The sequence below is a fragment of the Anarhichas minor genome, unplaced genomic scaffold (genome assembly GCF_050575085.1).
Source record: "Anarhichas minor isolate MPS153535 unplaced genomic scaffold, ASM5057508v1 ptg000045l, whole genome shotgun sequence".
Classification (NCBI taxonomy): Eukaryota; Metazoa; Chordata; class Actinopteri; order Perciformes; family Anarhichadidae; genus Anarhichas; species Anarhichas minor.
In genome coordinates, this window is record NW_027466491.1 from 4,477,501 (window position 1) to 4,496,185 (window position 18,685).

An 18,685-nucleotide genomic window follows, 5' to 3' on the forward strand; every position below is an offset into this window, starting at 1 on the left:
GCGGCCTATTCGCTATATATCTGTATGTCCTTGTGTCCAGACAGGCGCAGTGTGTCCTCTCATGGGAGGAGTCTCTGTGTCTGGTCAACCTTGTGACATCACCCCTAAGCAAACCATTAGGACACGTCGTCCTACATATGTGCTTCATATAGAGGGGTGTCACGGTGACTAGCAGTGCTCCAAAGTAGTACAGGCAACTGTTGGTATACATGAACGCCAACAAGCTAATCATCACAAAACAGGCGACTGAGTCTCCAGTTCACCTTTCCAGGAGAGTAACTCGCGTAGAGAGTAGCATGCTGCTAAGCTACACAAAGGTACAGTATGTCTACCATAGGAGTTTCAGTTGATGCTCAATACAGGAAGCAGGATGAATTAATTGTCTATTCCCCTACTGTGGAAGATCATCCGCACCAAAATGTATTTGATCCAAAGTAGCACAACAATTAGCTCTAAAGTCATGTAATGTAAAGTCACAGCAATGTGAGGATGGTTTGTTTGGAGGGAAAGAGGAGATCCATAGTGTATCAGTAGAATTAGGAAGCGTCTACTCGTAGGCAGGAGAGAAAAAGCAGAGAAAAGTCGAGCAGAGGAAACAAAGCGTGATAATGATGGAGGGATGGATTGCGAGAGCTGGTCAACGTGCCAGACTCAGCGGGGGTTTACATCACAACACTGGGTGGAAAGTTAATGAGAGGCCAACTCACACACACAGACAGACACACACACACACGAACACACAACAACACACACACAAGCATGCACACAAGGGGTCCAAAGTTGAGCCAATCTAAATGATTCAATCAAAAACTAACATTGGCGTGCAAACACAGCTTTTAACAAGTCACTGGTTAAACACGCACACACACACACACACTCAGATAACACTAATGCACAAGACCATACCCAAAGGCATCACGCACAGAGAAAGTTTGCAAAGAAAGTTATAATGGAGACTGCTAAAATAAAGAGGGAAGAAAAAGGATGTGTGTGAGTTAAGGGTTGAAATTGTGTGTGTGAGGAGGGATGGACAACATAGAGAGAGAGAGGGAGAGAGAGCGAGAGAGAGAGAGAGAGAGAGAGAGAGAGGCAGAGCATCTCCTTGTGTGATACTGTGTACTGATGTCTGGCCGAACAGTGCGTGCCTCCGCCGGTGTCTTTGTATGTGTCTGACAGTCCAATATCCATTATCATTCATGGCTCATCACACACTCCAATATACGCATTGCACACACACACACAGCAGGGACACACTGTGTAGCAAGAGACAGCAAGGGTAAAATGACAGCAAGGAGACTCGTGAGGAAGTAGATTAATTGTACTGCCCCTCTTTCCTCCCCATCTCTCTTCGTCTCTCCCTCATCTCTTTCAATGCGTCTTCATCTCTCCCTAAGCAGTGGTTGCTTTCTCCATTCAGACTGCCAGGCTGTAGGCCGCATCATGTGTGACATTAAAGTTAACTGAAGGAAGCGTGAAGGAAATCATCACTACGGGTGAGCCTGAGTATGTGTATCGTTGCTCAAGAATTCAGGGATGAACTGCAGATGTGTGCGCAGATGTTGACTTTTACAAACAGATAGTGAAATCTATTTTTGACTATATTTTTTAGTTGACTAGTTGGGCCTATATAGGAGTTAAAGTTGCTCTCTTTCTCTGTTATTTATATTTATGTTATTTACAATTTTTCTTTCTTTCTTTGCTCCACCTAGACCTTTTCTCTCCTGCCCTGGGCCTGTCCAGATTTCTCCACTTGTTTATTTTACTCACTCAAACTACCACCCCCTTCTGCTCATAATGTAGCAAGTATCAGGTAACATGTTCCAGTAATTGGTTCCGAGTACAACATGATTTTATCACTCCACACGCGTGTAATTGAATCAGATGAACAAATCCAGGGTGGCGGTCATTAAAACGCTGTTGCATCAGGAGCTCAAAATTCACTTGGTTTAACAGGATTATCAAATCAAGTAAAATACGCAGAAACTGTGATTATTCACTTCCATGTACTATTATTTTTGTTGCTGGGTTAATCTTTTGGGGATTTTGCCCTTTTGACATCTACCCTGTTCCATAAAGCAGCTGTTTTAAGTGTGCCGAACACTTGGGGGGGGGGTGACTGTATTTAAAAGTTGTGCAATCAGGGAAGTGGCAAGGAATTATGGGCCCATATGTGCCTTACTCTTCAGTATAGTCTTTATATTTTCCACAATGTGCAGTAAGCACAACCTCAGTTTCTCATCACATCTTTAATTTAAGCGTTGGTTGTTTGCTAGTTCTGTGTGAGATGTGTACATAGTGGTAACATTTACAATTCTACCTGTACCAACAACATGTTGTACGGTCCCTTTTTTCTGTGTTTGCAGTTTGGAGTTTACTCCTCCAAGCGCTGTTTGAAAACCAGACCCAGAGACTTGTGAAATAAACATTTGAGAAGCAACACAAGTATTCTTATCCTTAAGGGGCCTTTCCTCAGCTTCCCCTTCCCAGTACGACACCCCAGGGTGTGTAGAGTAGCAGCCCAAGTGCATTAAAAGACAAGTCAGTTCAGACTTCCCTCACCAACAACTTTTGAGTTAAAGTGAGGTTAAAGTGATGAATGTGGTAAAAAAGGTGGAAGTACATGCACAGACACACTCCATCACACACCAGGTATGCAATACAAGCGTGAGCATTGCATTATTACGCCGTTATATACAAATGCACACATAGCATTAGGTCCTAGGTCTGGTTGGGTGGTTGGCCGTGGGGATCGTCTCAAGGTCCGCTCCCCTTGATCATTATTCTGTTCTATGCCATACGTGCTCCAGAAGTGAAGACAAAGACAACGAATGATGACAGAAACGTAGCGAAATTCATGAGATCTACCGGCCGCAGCGTGCACATGCGCCGCCGTTGGACGAAGGTGTCCCTCAATTACGCCGTACTGACTGAGTGTGGGAGTTGAATTTGTCTGAGAGAGTGAGTTATGTGTCAGATGTGCGAGCGCGTCTGTGTGCGTCTTTTCTTGTAGTTAATGATGACCGTGTCTGTACAGTAAGTAACACGGCCGCAAGCCACATCCATTGTGTCCCCCACTGCGCTGACAGGGAGAGTGTAGGTGGTGTGTGTTTGCTTTGTTTTGTCTTTGATCGTAGAAATATCAGACACAGCACACGCAGACGGCTCAAAACAGAACATATTGTCACTCCTGAGTGAAAAATTACTTTATTTCCATCCTAATCTGATTTGCTACAGGAAGGAAGAAAGATGGTGTATTGCTTATACAGAACAGTGGTTCAGGATTATACATTTATATTGGTACGTATGTACGTATGTACGTATGTAGGCTTTACTCTCAAGGATGCTCCCTTAATCAAACCAAGCAGCCTGCAATACAAACCTCTCTCTGTTTACAGAGCAGAGCCCAGCAGACCCATACAGTATCACAGAGATGCGGTGTATACATAATGCACAATTCAAGAGATGCTATCGCCAGTTACGTTTACTGAGAACTCCTTGCAGGAGGATGCTGGTTTGCCAGAAGAATAAATCAGCGTAACCGGTCACAGCAGCAGCAGCAGCAGCATCATCGTGAACGATCAGAGGAGAGCGAGCTTGTCGCATTATATAAACCAAGTCAGCTGATAGCGTGCGGGACTAACGAGGTGCTCCGCGAGTTCACCTAACTCTCCATCCTCGCACTTTTTCCTCCATCGTCTCTCCACATCTCATATCGTGAAACTTCCCAGTCTTGAACTCGCGGCCCGACAAGTTGCCACATCCTTGTCCGTCTGTGTCGGGGGTTTTCTGATGCCTGCAGACCAAACCTGGGCATTCCTGTCGGTTTGATTTGAGAAAAAGGAGTGTCGGAGGTTTCCCAGAGTCGGAGAGAAGAAGTGATTTGAAAGAGGGAGAAAGAGAATACAGAGGTTGAAAGGAGACAAGGTGAGGACAGATCCTCTGAGGTTTCCACAGTGAAGGAAGAAAGAGAGAATTCATTTTTTCCTCCTCTGTCCTCATTAATAACCCTGTAAGCCTTTTTAATAGTCTTGCTCAGCTCTTTCCCTCTATCTCTCCTCATTTTGACCCATCAGCTAAAATGTGCTTTCATCAAATCATATGTTAAAAACCAACAAAAGATGAGTTGGTAACCTTTTTTCTCCCCCCCCCCCCCCCTCTCCTTATCTTAATTACTTTCTTTTTCTTTTTCACTTTACACTTTCGTCAAGTTCAGTTTGTCTTTTTATAGCTTATAGGTCGCTGTTTCGACAGTGCTACTATGGTAACAGCAGGGAAGTGGGTGTTAGCTGTTAATCCTGTTTGGGTGTCACGGTGGCATTGCTATGGCACCCGGTAGGAGAGCGACTCAAACTCCCTTCTTTTGAATTATGTTTCATCAATAAGGATTTGGGAGGTCAGGGGGAAGAATGCTGGGTTTTGACTGAAATCACTTAATGTTGTGTTTTATATATATTCATACCTATTCTCCACAGTTCCTGCTGAGCATCTGACTGCTCAAAGATACATTATGAACCAGAGATCTCTGGTTGCCATCGTTCAGAAACAAATCTGTTGCATAGTTCAGTTCCTTTAAATGTTGGATTTGAAACAGACATTTGAGCACACATAATAGCCATGTAATGAAAGCACATGTTACTTACTGAGGGGAATCGTTATTGATTCCAGCTGCCATTAGAAATAATTGACGTATCAGTTACAGCGCTCTCTGTAATATTTTCTCTTTTTTTTTTCTCTGACAAACCAACACACACATTTTGGAATGATGAAGCAATTCTCAACGCACATCCAAACACACACGCACACAATCATTCACAGTCGGGGCTTTTCCAGCGTTCTGCGGGGAGATAGAGTGGTGTGTTTGGTTCTGATAGGAGCAATACAACCAATTCAACATGGAGAGAGCGCAAGAGGGACAAACACAGAGGGAGAGAGAGAGAGGCTTAGGCTTTTTTTCCTTTTGTTTTCCAGGAGGAAACTTGCTCTCCACAAGATTTTGAATATTGAAAAAGGAAGAAAAACAACAAGACACGTCTCTGTGCAGAAGTGAATCAATATTTCCTGGTGACTCTAGTGCAAAGCAGTGCTGCTGTATTTCTAATGGTTTACCCATGCCAGAGGACACATATCTGTGTCTATATTTGTATACATAATTTGCCTTCCAGATGTGTAAACATCAGGGTGTATTTCAACCTAAGGAGTTTATGTCCGTCTGGAATATTCTGCCTGTCATTTAAAGTTTAAAATGAAAACCCCGCTCTCGTGGCTGTCGGCCCGTCCTGCGTCATATCTGAGGAGACCATATGTCATCACAGTGGGATTCACACACATGCACATCTGTGGGCACACACACACACACACACACACACTCATGCCGTGTTTGATCTCAGTAGGTAAAAGGGCTGGAAGGCAAAATTCAGCCCCCTCTCTCACAGAGCACACATCCCACATTGTCACTGTCTCTGTGTGTGTGTGTGTGTGTGTGTGTGTGTGTGTGTGTGTGTGTGTGTGTGTGGTTTGTGTGCTCTCATTTTTGCTGTCGTTGGGACTACTGGGTTAAAATTGTGTTTATTCAGTCACTTTTACAGCAAGGATTGTGTGTGGAAGGAACCACACACAATGAAGAGCCCACGGCTCTTTGTTCATGAGTGGCTTTAATATTGTGTACCTTTTTTGTTATTGCAAATTGGGATTTGAGACAGTGGCTGTGGGGACCGGGAAGCCTTCCTTGATAATCCAAGTGTGATCTGAAATGATGCGCTTGATGCAACACTCATGTCTTGTTAAATGGAAGTCAGGGAATCCTGATAACCTTCTAATTGCAAGTCTCATTTGGCGAACCACTGAGTGAAAAGTCTTTGGTTTTGTCATTCAGGACACATTTAGGTTGCTTCTCAGGAGGTGGATGATTACAGTCTGTATCTGATTGGTTGATCTATGGCACAATGACACCAGCACCCCTCTCTTCGTTCATTTGTCTCGGTGATTTCTCTATTACTTCAGCCCTTTGGTTCATCCCACTCTTTCTGTATCTTCCTGTTATGAGGACAGGATAATTGATTGGGAGCACGGAGAGCACAGAGGGAGCAGCCATGGGGAGGCTGGAGGAGAGAAACAAATGGACAAAAAAGGAGAAGAAAGAGAGCAAGGAGAGAGGTGGATATGGACAGAAAAGGGAGCAAAAGAATGTGCTAACAAGCACAGCTTCACTTATCTGACTGCATTTACGGGGAAGGAGTGGGATGACAAAGGCGGATGAAGTGATGTACAGCTGAATTACACAGTAATGACCATGTGTTTCATTTCTCACGTTGGCTCACTTCTGACATGTTTGTCCTGTGTAAATACAGTGTGACCGTTTAAAGACACTGGGCTGTTGGTTGATTGGACGGTTTAACTTTTGGTTCTTCTATTCAATGTCAGAAGTTAAGAAAACATATCTGTAATAATTTCCCAGTGCCTTTTGTTGAAAGTAATTTAATAAATCCAGTTTACTAGTTGTTGTGCTGTGTTGAATAATTACGTTATTTTCAATATACTATATTGATATACTGAATATTCTTGTCATTCTATACCACCTTTCAGTCTGCCTCTCTTCCTTGTAAGTCACCACAGCACGATCACTCCAAGACGCATATTAGATGACTAACACGCACACATGCTCCGTACCATGACTCATGCAATGAGCTACAGAGTATAGTAATCTATCTGTCAGTTTGGCGAGCAGCTACTCTGATCTTGATGCACTGCAGTGATCTGTGTGTTTGTGTGTCACTTCACTTTGTCTTCATTTGTACCTCCGTTTGTGTGTCATACTGCATGTGTAAGCGTGAGTGTGTGTGTGTGTGTGTGTGTGTGTGTATATGTGAAAAGGCGTGTGTGTGCGTATAGACGAATGCGTGACTGTGATGGTGTGTGTGTTTGTGTGGGGCGGCCTTCCAGCATATGTCTTCCTGCGCGGTGAGGTAGGAGAAGTCGTGATAAGTCAGCGCGCGCACACACACACGCACACATCAGAATGCAGAACTGAAGAGGTAGCATTTTACACTTGAGACGGAGAAGAAGAAAGAAGGAATGAGTGAGCGTTAGCTAGGATGGAGGGATGAGGGAATACGGAGGAAGAAAGTGATATTCTTTCACCCTTTCCCCTTGGCTTTTTCCTTTTCCCTCTCTTTACATACGGTGTCTTGCTCTCCTTTTCCTCCTGCTTTCTGTCTCTCCTTCTCCTCTCTCAAGGGTACCAGTTACCTTTCCCTTAGACGCCAACTAGCACACACACACACGTTTATGCACGCACTCTCTAACACACACACTACTGGCTGTCTGTATGAGATGATTTATACTCCTGTGTTCTATTATTTTTAGACCAATTACTTTCTCTCCTTCTCTTTACCCTCCCTATTCTCTCTCGTTCACCAGTCCTCTCTAAGTATTGTCCCCTGTGTTTTACACCTCAGTCTGTATTTGCAGACAATATCATCTTCAATATGGGGTGTCCTCCCCTCCCCATAGGTCAGGTTGACTCCAGCTTTGGCTCTGTGGATGTGAGACTGGATTTGTTTGTGTGTTGTGTGATGGACTGGTGGTGACCTGTCCAGGCCATTTCCCAGCCTTTCTCCCAGTGTAATAGACCTCAGAAAGTGATTAAATTAATTGCCAATTTATAAATATATGAGCTTGATGGTAATGAGATGTTTGTTGACATGTAGAATAAACCTGGAGGCGGACAGATTACAGGCTTTTGTGAGTGGAAGTGGCAGAAACTGATGACGTTTGACACATTAGCCATGTTTCCATACACATATATGTTTATGCACATTTGGAGGTATCACATTGGAAAAGCATTATGGAGACGGCAAAATCCAATGATGCTTTCTCAATTGCAAAACAAAAGTATTTACTATCTCTTGAGGTGGTTTTGCCTTCGTCGAGAGAAAAAGTTGAGGCGCTAAAGGGATTACGTATTACGAAACAATTAGCCTTCTGTCTTGCTTTTTCTGCGTCTTTGGGTCTTAACACACGCAAGCCAATCTCAAAGCATTAATGCTGAAAAAGGCCAGCTAGTCAAACCCTTTGCATAGCGTCACATGAAGTCATGTTTTCCCTTTCAAAGTTTCCTCTGAAACAAAACAAAAACAACACAGACTACAGTCGACAGCCAACATGCGCATATGTTCTGCACCAGCGTGAGAGAAAATATCATGGCATCTGTCTATATTTGTAAAAAAAAAAGAAACTACAGGTGATGTTGAACAGCCGCAGACGGATTGTGCGTCAGGGTTTCCGTCACATGCACACAAATACACTCCACACGTTGCCTTTCTGTACTATATATCAACCTCTTCTTTTCTTTTTTGTGTGTCTTCCTTCCCCCCATCCTTTCCTCCGTCCCTCATCTGGTAGATACAGTGCTCGTTGCCTGGAAACAGGAGTTTTTTGTTTATCTGTAAACTTTGATATTCAGAATGCTGGAGGAAACAAAAGACAAATAAATAAAATGGATTCAATAAGGCATTTTCCAATCATTTAACGAAAGGTAATCAGCCACATATAAACGCATAAACAGTAGTAAAACTCAGGAAATATGCAGCATGTGGATGTGCTGGGTGCAAAAGCACACAGTAGGCTGTGGTTGTGTGTGTCCATGAATCTTAATCCACTGTTTAAGGTGATCTATCTTCCTTCACAGGGTCACAGATTACTGATGACCATCATACAATCTGTTTTTCACTCTCTCTCTCACACACACACACACACACACACAAGCATGGACTCGTACAAGTGTGCATCTTAATCAAACGTAATCCTAGGCCAGAGGCCCACAGATTGGATCGTAGGTCTGTTAATGAGACTCATGTTGAACATATGCTGCTGGCATGTTAATAGCATTGTTCCCCGCTGTGTTTGGATTCGTTGCCTCTCAGCGACGTCATTCAAAGAGACTCTCAGGAGGCGGGACAAAAGAACCACAGCGTCTGTGAGTTCCGTTGACCTCGGTGGGATTTAAAGCGGTATTATGCTTTAGGTTGAGCCACTGGCTTTTAACGGCGAACACCGTACCTGTTACTTCCTGTATATTCATGCTTTATTCATGCGCTGAGACCTGTTTCTCCATGCAGTGAGAGCGAGTGGAGAGAGAAGAAAACACATTTTTCATTTCCTACTCATTTCCCTGATTGACAATACAACCAGGCTTCACAACCCAAGGTGACATCAGAGATTAATATTACTTAAAGAAGCTCCGTCGTAGGTGTGTGCCAAAGAGACGTCCATTCCTCCCCACATTAGAAGATTGTCTAAGTACTGAGACAGTGACCTATGGACGCTGTTGTGGATTTCACATCACAAGATAATGAGACATTATTAATCTGCAACTCTTCTCTTGCGTATTGTCAGCTTTGATTAAACATCTTTATTTATCCCCCATGCTCTAGCAATTAAAACAACAGAAAAAATACAGGCCAATCTTTGTTCACTGACCCAAAACTTAACCCCAAAGTTCTATTAAATACATCAACAACCTTCATTTCTGTGACTAAGACGAGACAATTACGAGACGGCACCGACGCCATTAAACACCAACACGTAATACTGTAGATGAGATTAGACTAAAATGTAGTTTGAAAAAAATAAAAACAGAATTGCTCTTTATTTTCATTGACATAAATGAGACTAAATATAACAGACAGTTGTTGTTTTTTCAGTGAAGCAGTTTTGTGTCCTGTTCTGCGAGTTGAAGTTAAAAATGACAACTCACTGAAACTGTAGGATGGTTAATCCACTGCCAAACTGCACATGTTTCATAAACCACGCATTGCATTTTACTACAGATCGTACACAGCCAACAGTGTGGCATGTTTTACATAGCAATGAAAGTTTTATTAGCCCCAAAGGCCCGTGCAGAGAGACAGAATGACACACTGCCGTCTCACAGAGGACTCGGTTAAACGCTATCAACTGGTGCTGAGTGGTAAGTAACTATATGACATTGATGACTGGAGCAGCCATGAACACACATTTACAGAGCGCACATTGTTTTGTGCACACACACACACACAAACAACACACTGGTATACATGTGCACACACACACACACACACAATAGGAAGTCTGGATGCTGACAGAAGAGTAGTAATTAGGACTATGTGCTGTGGATATTCTTGGTACAATACTGATCAGTGTCATCCGTTTGTGTTCGTGTGTGTGTGTGTGTGTGTGTGAGTGTCTGCGGCTGCAGCCCACAGTTTCCATGGTAACGTAGGAGCCCATCTTGGTCTCTATGGTAACTTCTGGTTGGCACCCACAGTGATAGAGAGAGAGACATAAAGAGAGGGACGAGGGGAGGAGAAGAGAGGAGGTGACGTAGAAGTGAGGGACAAGAAAGAGAGACGAAAAGGATTTGGGAGAGGAGGAACTAGAAGTTAATTCTTAATTCTTTGGAGTCTAGTTGTTAAGTTATCTGCTCACGTTGGCTGGTGTTTAGCTTCAGTTAATAATATACTTATTACAAGTAAGGATAATGTCAAAACAAACCAGAATTCTTCTGTACGTGTCCATTTGTCACACAGTTACTGGACTAAAGTTATCTTCCCTTCTCCTTCACCACAGTTGCATCATTCGCCTGCTAATAGGACGTACAACTAGCAATGTCGACAACTTCAGACCCTTGTACTTGGTCTCACTGTGGTGCTGCATCTGAATAAATCATAACCGGATGATGGTAGTGTGTTACTGTGTGGTTGGAAAGAAATGTTTCCTGTCTAAGCAGGGACAAGTCAGATTCGAGTGTGGCTTCCTTCTGTTTACACGGCTGTAAGGGGTTCAAATGTGCAGCATGAAAAGGAGTTTATTTTAAGATAAAATACAGGATAAAGTTACATGGAGTGCATGAAATGAATATTTTTGTTGTGTAGTTTTGGGTACTCCGGCTGTTTTGCGTTTTAATGTTTGAATAGTTGGTAAAGTCTGTTAAAGGTGTTTTTGTTCCTGTTCTTCTTGATCTATTGAAAACTGCATGAAAGAAGCACGCAGACACACACACACACACACACACACACACACACACACACACACACACACCCCTACACATACGTACACTCACACTAGGCTACTGTGTGTCCATGTTTTGTTTTGTTTTCAGAAACAGCTTAATGGCTAATCCTGTCTTGCAGCACATACACATACACAGAAGGTCATGGCGAATGGAAACATTGCCCGCTGTATGGTAGAATGTCGATACCGTAATCTGATTGGCCTAGTTGATGGATCGGCGGTTTGGTTGACCTATCAGAGCTAACTGAATTATTGCTCCCACTTACTCACCTTTCTGTCATTCTGTCTGTCATTCTGTCTGCCTTCTCCTGTCTCTTTAGTCTGTGCCTCTCTCTCTCTCTCTCTCTCTCTCTCTCTCTCTCTCTCTCTCTCTCTCATTTCTTTCAAGTCACTAACCAGATTAGTTAGCCCCTTATGGATTTTGCCCTTTATGGGTCTGTATGAACGGAAGGAAAGGAGGTAGAGAAGTGAGTTTGTGTGTGTGTGTGTGTGCGTGTGTGTGTGTGCGTGTGTGTGTGTGTCTCAGGCTGAGCTGTTCCAACCAGATGTTTTTCTCTGTTTTATTCTCCTGAGCGCCGCACTGTCTGCCTGTCACCGGCAGATACACAGCCTGGGTGTGTGTGTGTGTGTTTGAGAGAGAGAGGGATGGAGAGCTTTTGTGTATTTGAGAGGAAGGATAAGTGTGTGTGTGTGTGTGTGTGTGCATGTTTTAGATTAATTACTTCCACATAGACTACTTGTACTCACTGTGTGGTGGAGGGTCTGCAGTACGAATGACGACTATAAAAAAAAATCAATTCTCCAGGCAAAGAAAAAGACACATACAGACAGATAAAAAGGTTATTTAAGGTGAAAATCTTGATCTTTATCTTTAAGCTGAATGCCTTTGTGCCAATAAAGCAGACGAGGTGGACTTGAATTGAAATGAGAGGCGGTTAGAGCAACAGAGGCGAGAAGCAAAACAAGTTTAGGACGGCTTTCTGAGCAGCCCATTCAGGTGCACAATCCCTGGCCTAAAATCAGCTCGCCTTTCAAGTTGTCTGTCTTTCAAACTGTGCGAATCCAGCGTATTATAATTCATGTCATTCCCTCCACCGTCAAGCTTCCTGAGCACATCTAGGTGTGGGAAAAAAACACTTCCAAAATCATAGCCTGTATGATAATCACATCATTAAGAAGACAAAATCAAAGCATGACTCTTTTAAGCCTCACATCAGCCTCCTCAGCAAATCTTCATGCAGCCTATCCAACGCTGACACGATCTTTACACTTCAACAACCCATTCTTACGAGCTGTTACAGGTGGATCATTTGAGTAAAACTGTTTTACAGTCAGTATCTTGGAATATAAAGAACGTTCTGTTTGTAGGGGTCACCTTTGCACAGGTGCACAGCTTAATATGCCCGATAAAAGACCGCCATTACATTGTTTCGTGGTGATTCTTTGCACACCATATCGGCCGTGAAGCTATTTCGGTAAACGCGGACATATATACAGATGTTGTGTCCCTTCAGCCTCAGGTTCAGCTGGTTTCCTCCCAGGGATGGGGCTTTGAGTCTGGAGAGACCTGGCTGACCTTCTGTCCCAAACCTCTGGCCCTCTGTGGGTGTGTGTCCATGGGAAAACAGCGGGAACAGGAGGAGGAGCAGGGACCGAGATGGATGGATAGATTGATAGATGGAGCTAAATATATTTAAATCTATGTACCTCAGAGCGGCAGGGAATGTTTCTGAGTAAAGACATTTTTTTTGCTTTGTTTAAAAAGCAACTTAGTAGTTCTTATTTCTGTTACAAGCCGATATGACTGATAACTTAATGTGTGATGAATTGGTGGTCAGAAAGTTTCATAATCCCTTTCTCTGTCTCGAGGCCATTTCAGGACAGTTCCCAGGACCCTCTTAGGCCGGGGTCATCACTGTGACAACAATCTCTGAGGAACTCCGTAGTAGAAGAGTTGCTCGTGTGTGTGTGTGTGTGTGTGTGTGCATGTGTGTATACGTGCACACACGCGTACATTCCTCTTCATGCAGTAGCCTCTTCGGACAGGAAGAGGCTTTCATTGAATAATCCAAATGCTTTGATTGTGTACACGGTTACAAGTTAGACAAATACATGTTCACACATAAATAATCAAACACACACACACACACACCAGAAGCCACTTAAACAGTAAGAGAACGTCTCGTTCTGGCTGATAAACTGAGAGGAGCACGCAGCCAGCACTGTTGGTACTCATAAGTCACATGCAGGTCTTCAGTGTTGTCATTGTGGATGAATGTGTGTATATCTTAGTGCTTTTGTTTGGCCAGTTGCTCGAACTAACCTTTAAGAAGTTCGAATAGATGTTTGGCGTTCTCTCGTTCCATTGGTGTGTCCCAATATGTGCTGTCCCGTTAAGAGTATCTACTCACACAAGTGAAACTCAGTTTACCACAGACTTGATGACTATAATCTCTCTTTCATCTCCTGATGCTTGTTCTCTGTCACATTGAGCCGCTCAGGCTAATATATGGACCGGTCTTGTTTGTTGTGTCTCTACAGGAGCGTGTGGAGTATCTGTTCCTCATCATTTTCACGGTGGAGGCTTTCTTGAAGGTAATAGCCTACGGCCTGCTCTTCCACCCCAACGCCTACCTGAGGAACGGCTGGAATCTGCTCGACTTCATCATCGTAGTAGTAGGGTGAGTGGACAGAAAGCATAACTGTGATATACTGCATGTATACAGAATATATATATTTATATGTATAGCGCTTTATGTTAGTCTGAGTGGATCTATGTCGTTTGATAGAAGGAATGACGATGATAGCAAGTCCGGTAGAGTTATAATTCGCCGTCTCTTTGCAGGGTTTGTAAAAACCTGACACATTTTTAAACATCAGCACATCATTGACAAATTAATCATAGTACCTTGGTATAACTGTCAACAAATGACACTACAGCCAAGACAATTGGCAGCCTCTGTCCAACGCCAGAGATACTCGTAGTGCTAGCGTCTTACAAAATGAAGATCGTATTTCCCATGAACACCTTTGATTTCTGTAGTAAATACAAGGAAGCTACTGCACTTACTCTTATCTTTGCTTAGATTTATTCACTTAAGCTTGGTTGATGGATTTTTTTTTTTGTTTAATCTAATTCAACGTATTTTCAAAATCCAATCAGCAGACCTACAATGCAAATTTCAGACAGGCAGAAAAAAGAAAGATGTGGTTCTTGTTTTCTGCAGGAATGATACTTAACTCTCAGTATATGTGGTATTAATATTACAATACTACAATACACAACTAAGTATTGCCATAAAACAATCCTCCTTCGCAGTGAGTCTGCATTAAAGCCGCAGTAAACTTTGGTCTACAGTGTATTGGTGAAGCCTAAACTGATTAGCTTGTTAGATGCTGATAGCAAAGCTTTGCTCTGGTTTTCTTTATCTGCAACTCAGCAACACAGCCCATCTGCTAAACCCTCTGTGCCTGTGTGGATGTGTGTGCGTGTGTGTGTGTGCGTGCGTGCGTGTCCTGCCTCCCAGCTGTGCTTTGCGTACAGTGTTGTGTGGGGGAAATGGCACAATAGCCAGTGGACCTGACAGTTGCATTAATGCCATAAAAATGGTTTAATTGACCGTTTGTGTGTGTCTGTGTGTGTGTGTCTGTGTGTGTCTGTGTGTGTGTGTGTGTGTGTGCATGCACTGCAAGAAAGCACCCCACAGCCTGAAGAAAGGCTCTGTGAATGCACTAACACACACACACTAAGCCAGTGAGTCTTGTTCATGGCCAGTCAAGTGTGCACTCACATTAGCCATCACCAACTGAACATGGTTGGCTTCACCCCAAAGGCTCACTGTATGTGTGTGTCTTTGGGGTGAAGCCAACCACTCTCATCGGCTGGCATCACGGTGTCAGTGCCCCTGGCATAAACACAACCTTTACCACTCGTATGCTGGTTTTTTCCTCTCTGTCTGCCCTCCTCCCTCCCTCCCCCCCCTCCCTCCCTCCCTCCCTCCCCCCCTCTCTCTCTCTCTCTCTCGCTCTCGCTCGATTGCGATTATGGATTTTATTGTGATGCAGCATAATTTGATGTACAATGATATTGTATTGATCCCTTTAAGGAAATTCGCTTTTACCTTGTAACCCTGCCAAAGTAAGTTCAGCAGGTCGGATACCTGCTGCAGCTCTGGAATTGGCAGAGTTCAGTGTTGGTGCTCTTGCTCAAGGACAGTTTTTGGAGAGTTGGCACTTGCTGTTTTGGAAGATTAAATCTGAATTGCCTCTCTAGAAGTTCCCCGGGGTTTTTAATATTTTCCTTAGTCACATTAAAAAACCTTCCACTTTTTTCCCATTCACATGGCCAAAATAAACAGACTTATTCTATTGAAGTGACCACATTGTTCTTTCCACTTTGACACGGTAACTGTTTAAAATGTTGACTTGTGTACTAAAAAGGTTATGCGTGAGCGGGAATCCAGTTAAAAGCAATGTGATGGCATAATAATGCCTGTAGAGCTAAAGCATTGGTAATTTGTTCAAAAGGCCCTTAATTCATGTCAAGGTCCCTCCATGATATTTGTCATCATAACGGGGATTTTAATCCTTGATCACAAACTTTTCCCAAGCTTAATTCAAACCTAAAACAGACGAGATATATCATATAAGATGTTGCTGGAAAGTCTCAATGTGTCATTTTGGAAGGCTCTGTGACTTCGATCTATTTTGTCATCTAGATATACTTGTCATGGAAATGACACAGAATGGGGGGGGGATCCATTCCATTAGTTATGTCGTGAAATCAGTAATACATATACACTCCCTCTATTTCACACACTCAAAGAGGACACACAGATCCAGGGAATGTTCAGCTGTGACAGCACTGCATCTCTGTGTGTGCATGACTGAGTGATTGTGCCTGTATGTGCCTAACTGCCAGTGTGTGTGTGTGTGTGTGTGTGTGTGTGTGTGTGTGTGTGTGTGTGTGTGTGTAGATGAGAAGTGACAGAGTTCGCTCCCTCTGGAATGTTCACCATATGGGTGAAAGAGCTTGTACCTGGTGCTGAGCAGCCTTGGAGGCACACACACACTCTCTCTCTCTCACACACACACACACACACACACACACACACACACAGAGGCATGCAGACAAGAGCACTTGCACATACACACCAATACTAGAGCCTACAGTCCTACTGACACATACCTAAAAGTTTATTAGTAAAGGTTCAGTGAGCTAACAGGCTCTGTGTGTGAATGTGTGTGTGTGTGTGTGTGTGTGTGTGTGTGTGTGTGTGTGTGTGTGTGTGTGTGTGTGTACAATATGAATAGGTACTATATAGACTCAAACATGTATTATTCTCCTCTTCTTGCTTGTGCTCCCTGTATCTCAGTTCTTCTTTCTCAGTATTGACAGTACAGATAGCTGTTGGATCATCACAAAAAAGAAGCTTCAGGCAAAGATTTGAACTGAATGTTTCAAAACTCAAGTGGTTAAACTGGTTAAACAGCCAACAAATTTGAGGATTTCGTGGATCTCTGTGTTTTCTATCATTGAGCATTGACTAGATTTGGTCAGGCAAAAATAGTGATTTAAAGACACCACCTTAGGCTATGGGAACAATTTCTCCACTTAATTATATATTACACTAGAAAAAAAATCAATTAATTGATAATGAACATAATTAGTTGCAGACCCATTGTGAATTTGTAATAATAAGAAAATGAATCCAGTAGTATCGTGGTGGTTTGACGACTATTAAACCATACAACTCCTGTTATCTTTATGAATGTACACAGCTTCTGCTATCTTTAGCTGTGGATGTACACAAGCCATTATGTGGCGCTACACTCAGAGGCTCTAATTATCATTTCACACCCCGCCATGGCAAAACACGCTGGGCGAAATGCTGGTGGTGCAAAACTGTGGATCCTCGACGTGCTTTTCATACTCTGTTTCAAAGGAGGGAGAGAGAGAGAGAGTGAATCAAACTGAGATGGAGGAAGTGCAAAATAGAGAGGACCAGGGAGAGTGAGAGAGAGAGAGGGCGATATGTTTTGAGAGGTCTTTTCAAGTGGCCATTTCATCTGTGCTAATTGATAATTCTCCATGACTAACGCGCCGCTGACTGGCCTTTGAGCCGCGCTAGCTGGAAAATGGCATTGTATGGTGATTTCTAAAGGATCTCCGAGAGAGGAGAGAGAGTGATGAGCTCAGCTGGACGAACATATATTCAAGCTTGTGAAGCCACTGACATCTTAAGAGATGTCTGTAAATACATTCATCGGGGATAATAGTCAACAAAAGGCAACAGCATGAAAACATGTTTAGCCCTTTTATTGAAGATTAGAATTACACTAAGGGGCCTGAAAACCAGCGCCAGACCAGACCCGAATACAAATGGACAGAAGTGTCCACATACATACAGTAGAAGAAGCTAACCGCGAACAAATAGCTACAGCGTAAAACATAGTATTTTATAGAGGATGACCGTTTACATTATTGTGCATTTGTCCCCGCTTTAAGTACCAGATATTACAGCAGAGAGACAGGAAAGGTTGTGTAACATCACATGGCAAAATGTAAATATGTGATGTCGTCAATGTGCTGCGAGCACACACTCACTTACAAACACATTTTGGAGACATCTCTCTTCAGTCCAGACATGCACAGTGTTCTGTTGAGCCGGCTGTCAAATCATTAAAGCCGAGTGTCTCACATTTCCTTCTCTGTGAAAGAGAGAGGGAACAGATGAAACACTTTCCATTGTTGTGTTGGAGAGCAACCTAATTAAGCTGTTTTATTTCCTACTGTTGTGTTGTTTCCAGGAAGCACATATGATTGTAAAACAGCGCATACGTCTTCACCATTCCCTTTTGATTTTTTAAATGTTTTATAAGTTATGATGAAGATGATGTAGATGGTTCAAGTTGGTATTGACAGCAGTCGGTGACAGCAGAGGAAATAGAAAATAAGGCCATAATGACAGCAACTGCAGAGATCCATCACTCTATAATATAATCTGCATCTCTTTTATTGTTTTCATCTCAGATATTCTCTGGTATATGGAAATGGGACGTCAAAGCTGAGGATGATGGTTATTGAAGTCATTACTTTCTGTCTTGCAGGTTATTCAGTGCGATCTTGGAGCAGGCCACCAAGGTGGACGGGGCCACTCCTATTGGAGGGAAGGCGGCGGGCTTCGATGTCAAGGCTCTGAGGGCGTTCAGAGTACTCCGACCCCTCAGACTGGTCTCTGGAGTACCCAGTAAGTACTGAGAGCCGTGGAAGAAAGAAAGACCGGGTGAAAGAAAGGCAGAAAAGAAAGAGAGCGCGAGAAAACGAGGCGCTGAGGATCAGGTGTGAACGGTGATTGGGTGAGGTGGGGCAGAAACGAACCGCAGATTGGAGCTGATATTGCCACTCGATGCCACACATACATTCGCAGTGACACGTAATACACATGCTCGCACAAAGAGTCCTCTTGTCAGATACTCAGACGGTATGAGCAGTAGATGACTTGTCTGTCAGCCCGTCTGTGTTAGCGACTACAGAAATCAATAATACAACAGGCCAGGAGGATCGGATATCGTGGAGGAAGGCTTTGCGAATGCATGCACTCGCGCGTGTGTGTGTGTGTGTGTGTGTGTGTGT

General features: G+C 43.3%; 1 protein-coding gene across 1 annotated transcript in view; it reads left to right on the top strand.

Moving 5' to 3' along the window:
* Window positions 1-18,685, top strand: part of cacna1c (calcium channel, voltage-dependent, L type, alpha 1C subunit) — a 149,910-nt gene that overhangs the window by 73,594 nt on the left and 57,631 nt on the right. Inside the window, exons 4-5 of the mRNA XM_076111439.1 lie at window positions 13,591-13,730; window positions 18,160-18,299. Coding sequence (XP_075967554.1) covers window positions 13,591-13,730; window positions 18,160-18,299 — 280 coding nt within the window. The remainder of the gene's footprint in view (window positions 1-13,590; window positions 13,731-18,159; window positions 18,300-18,685) is intronic.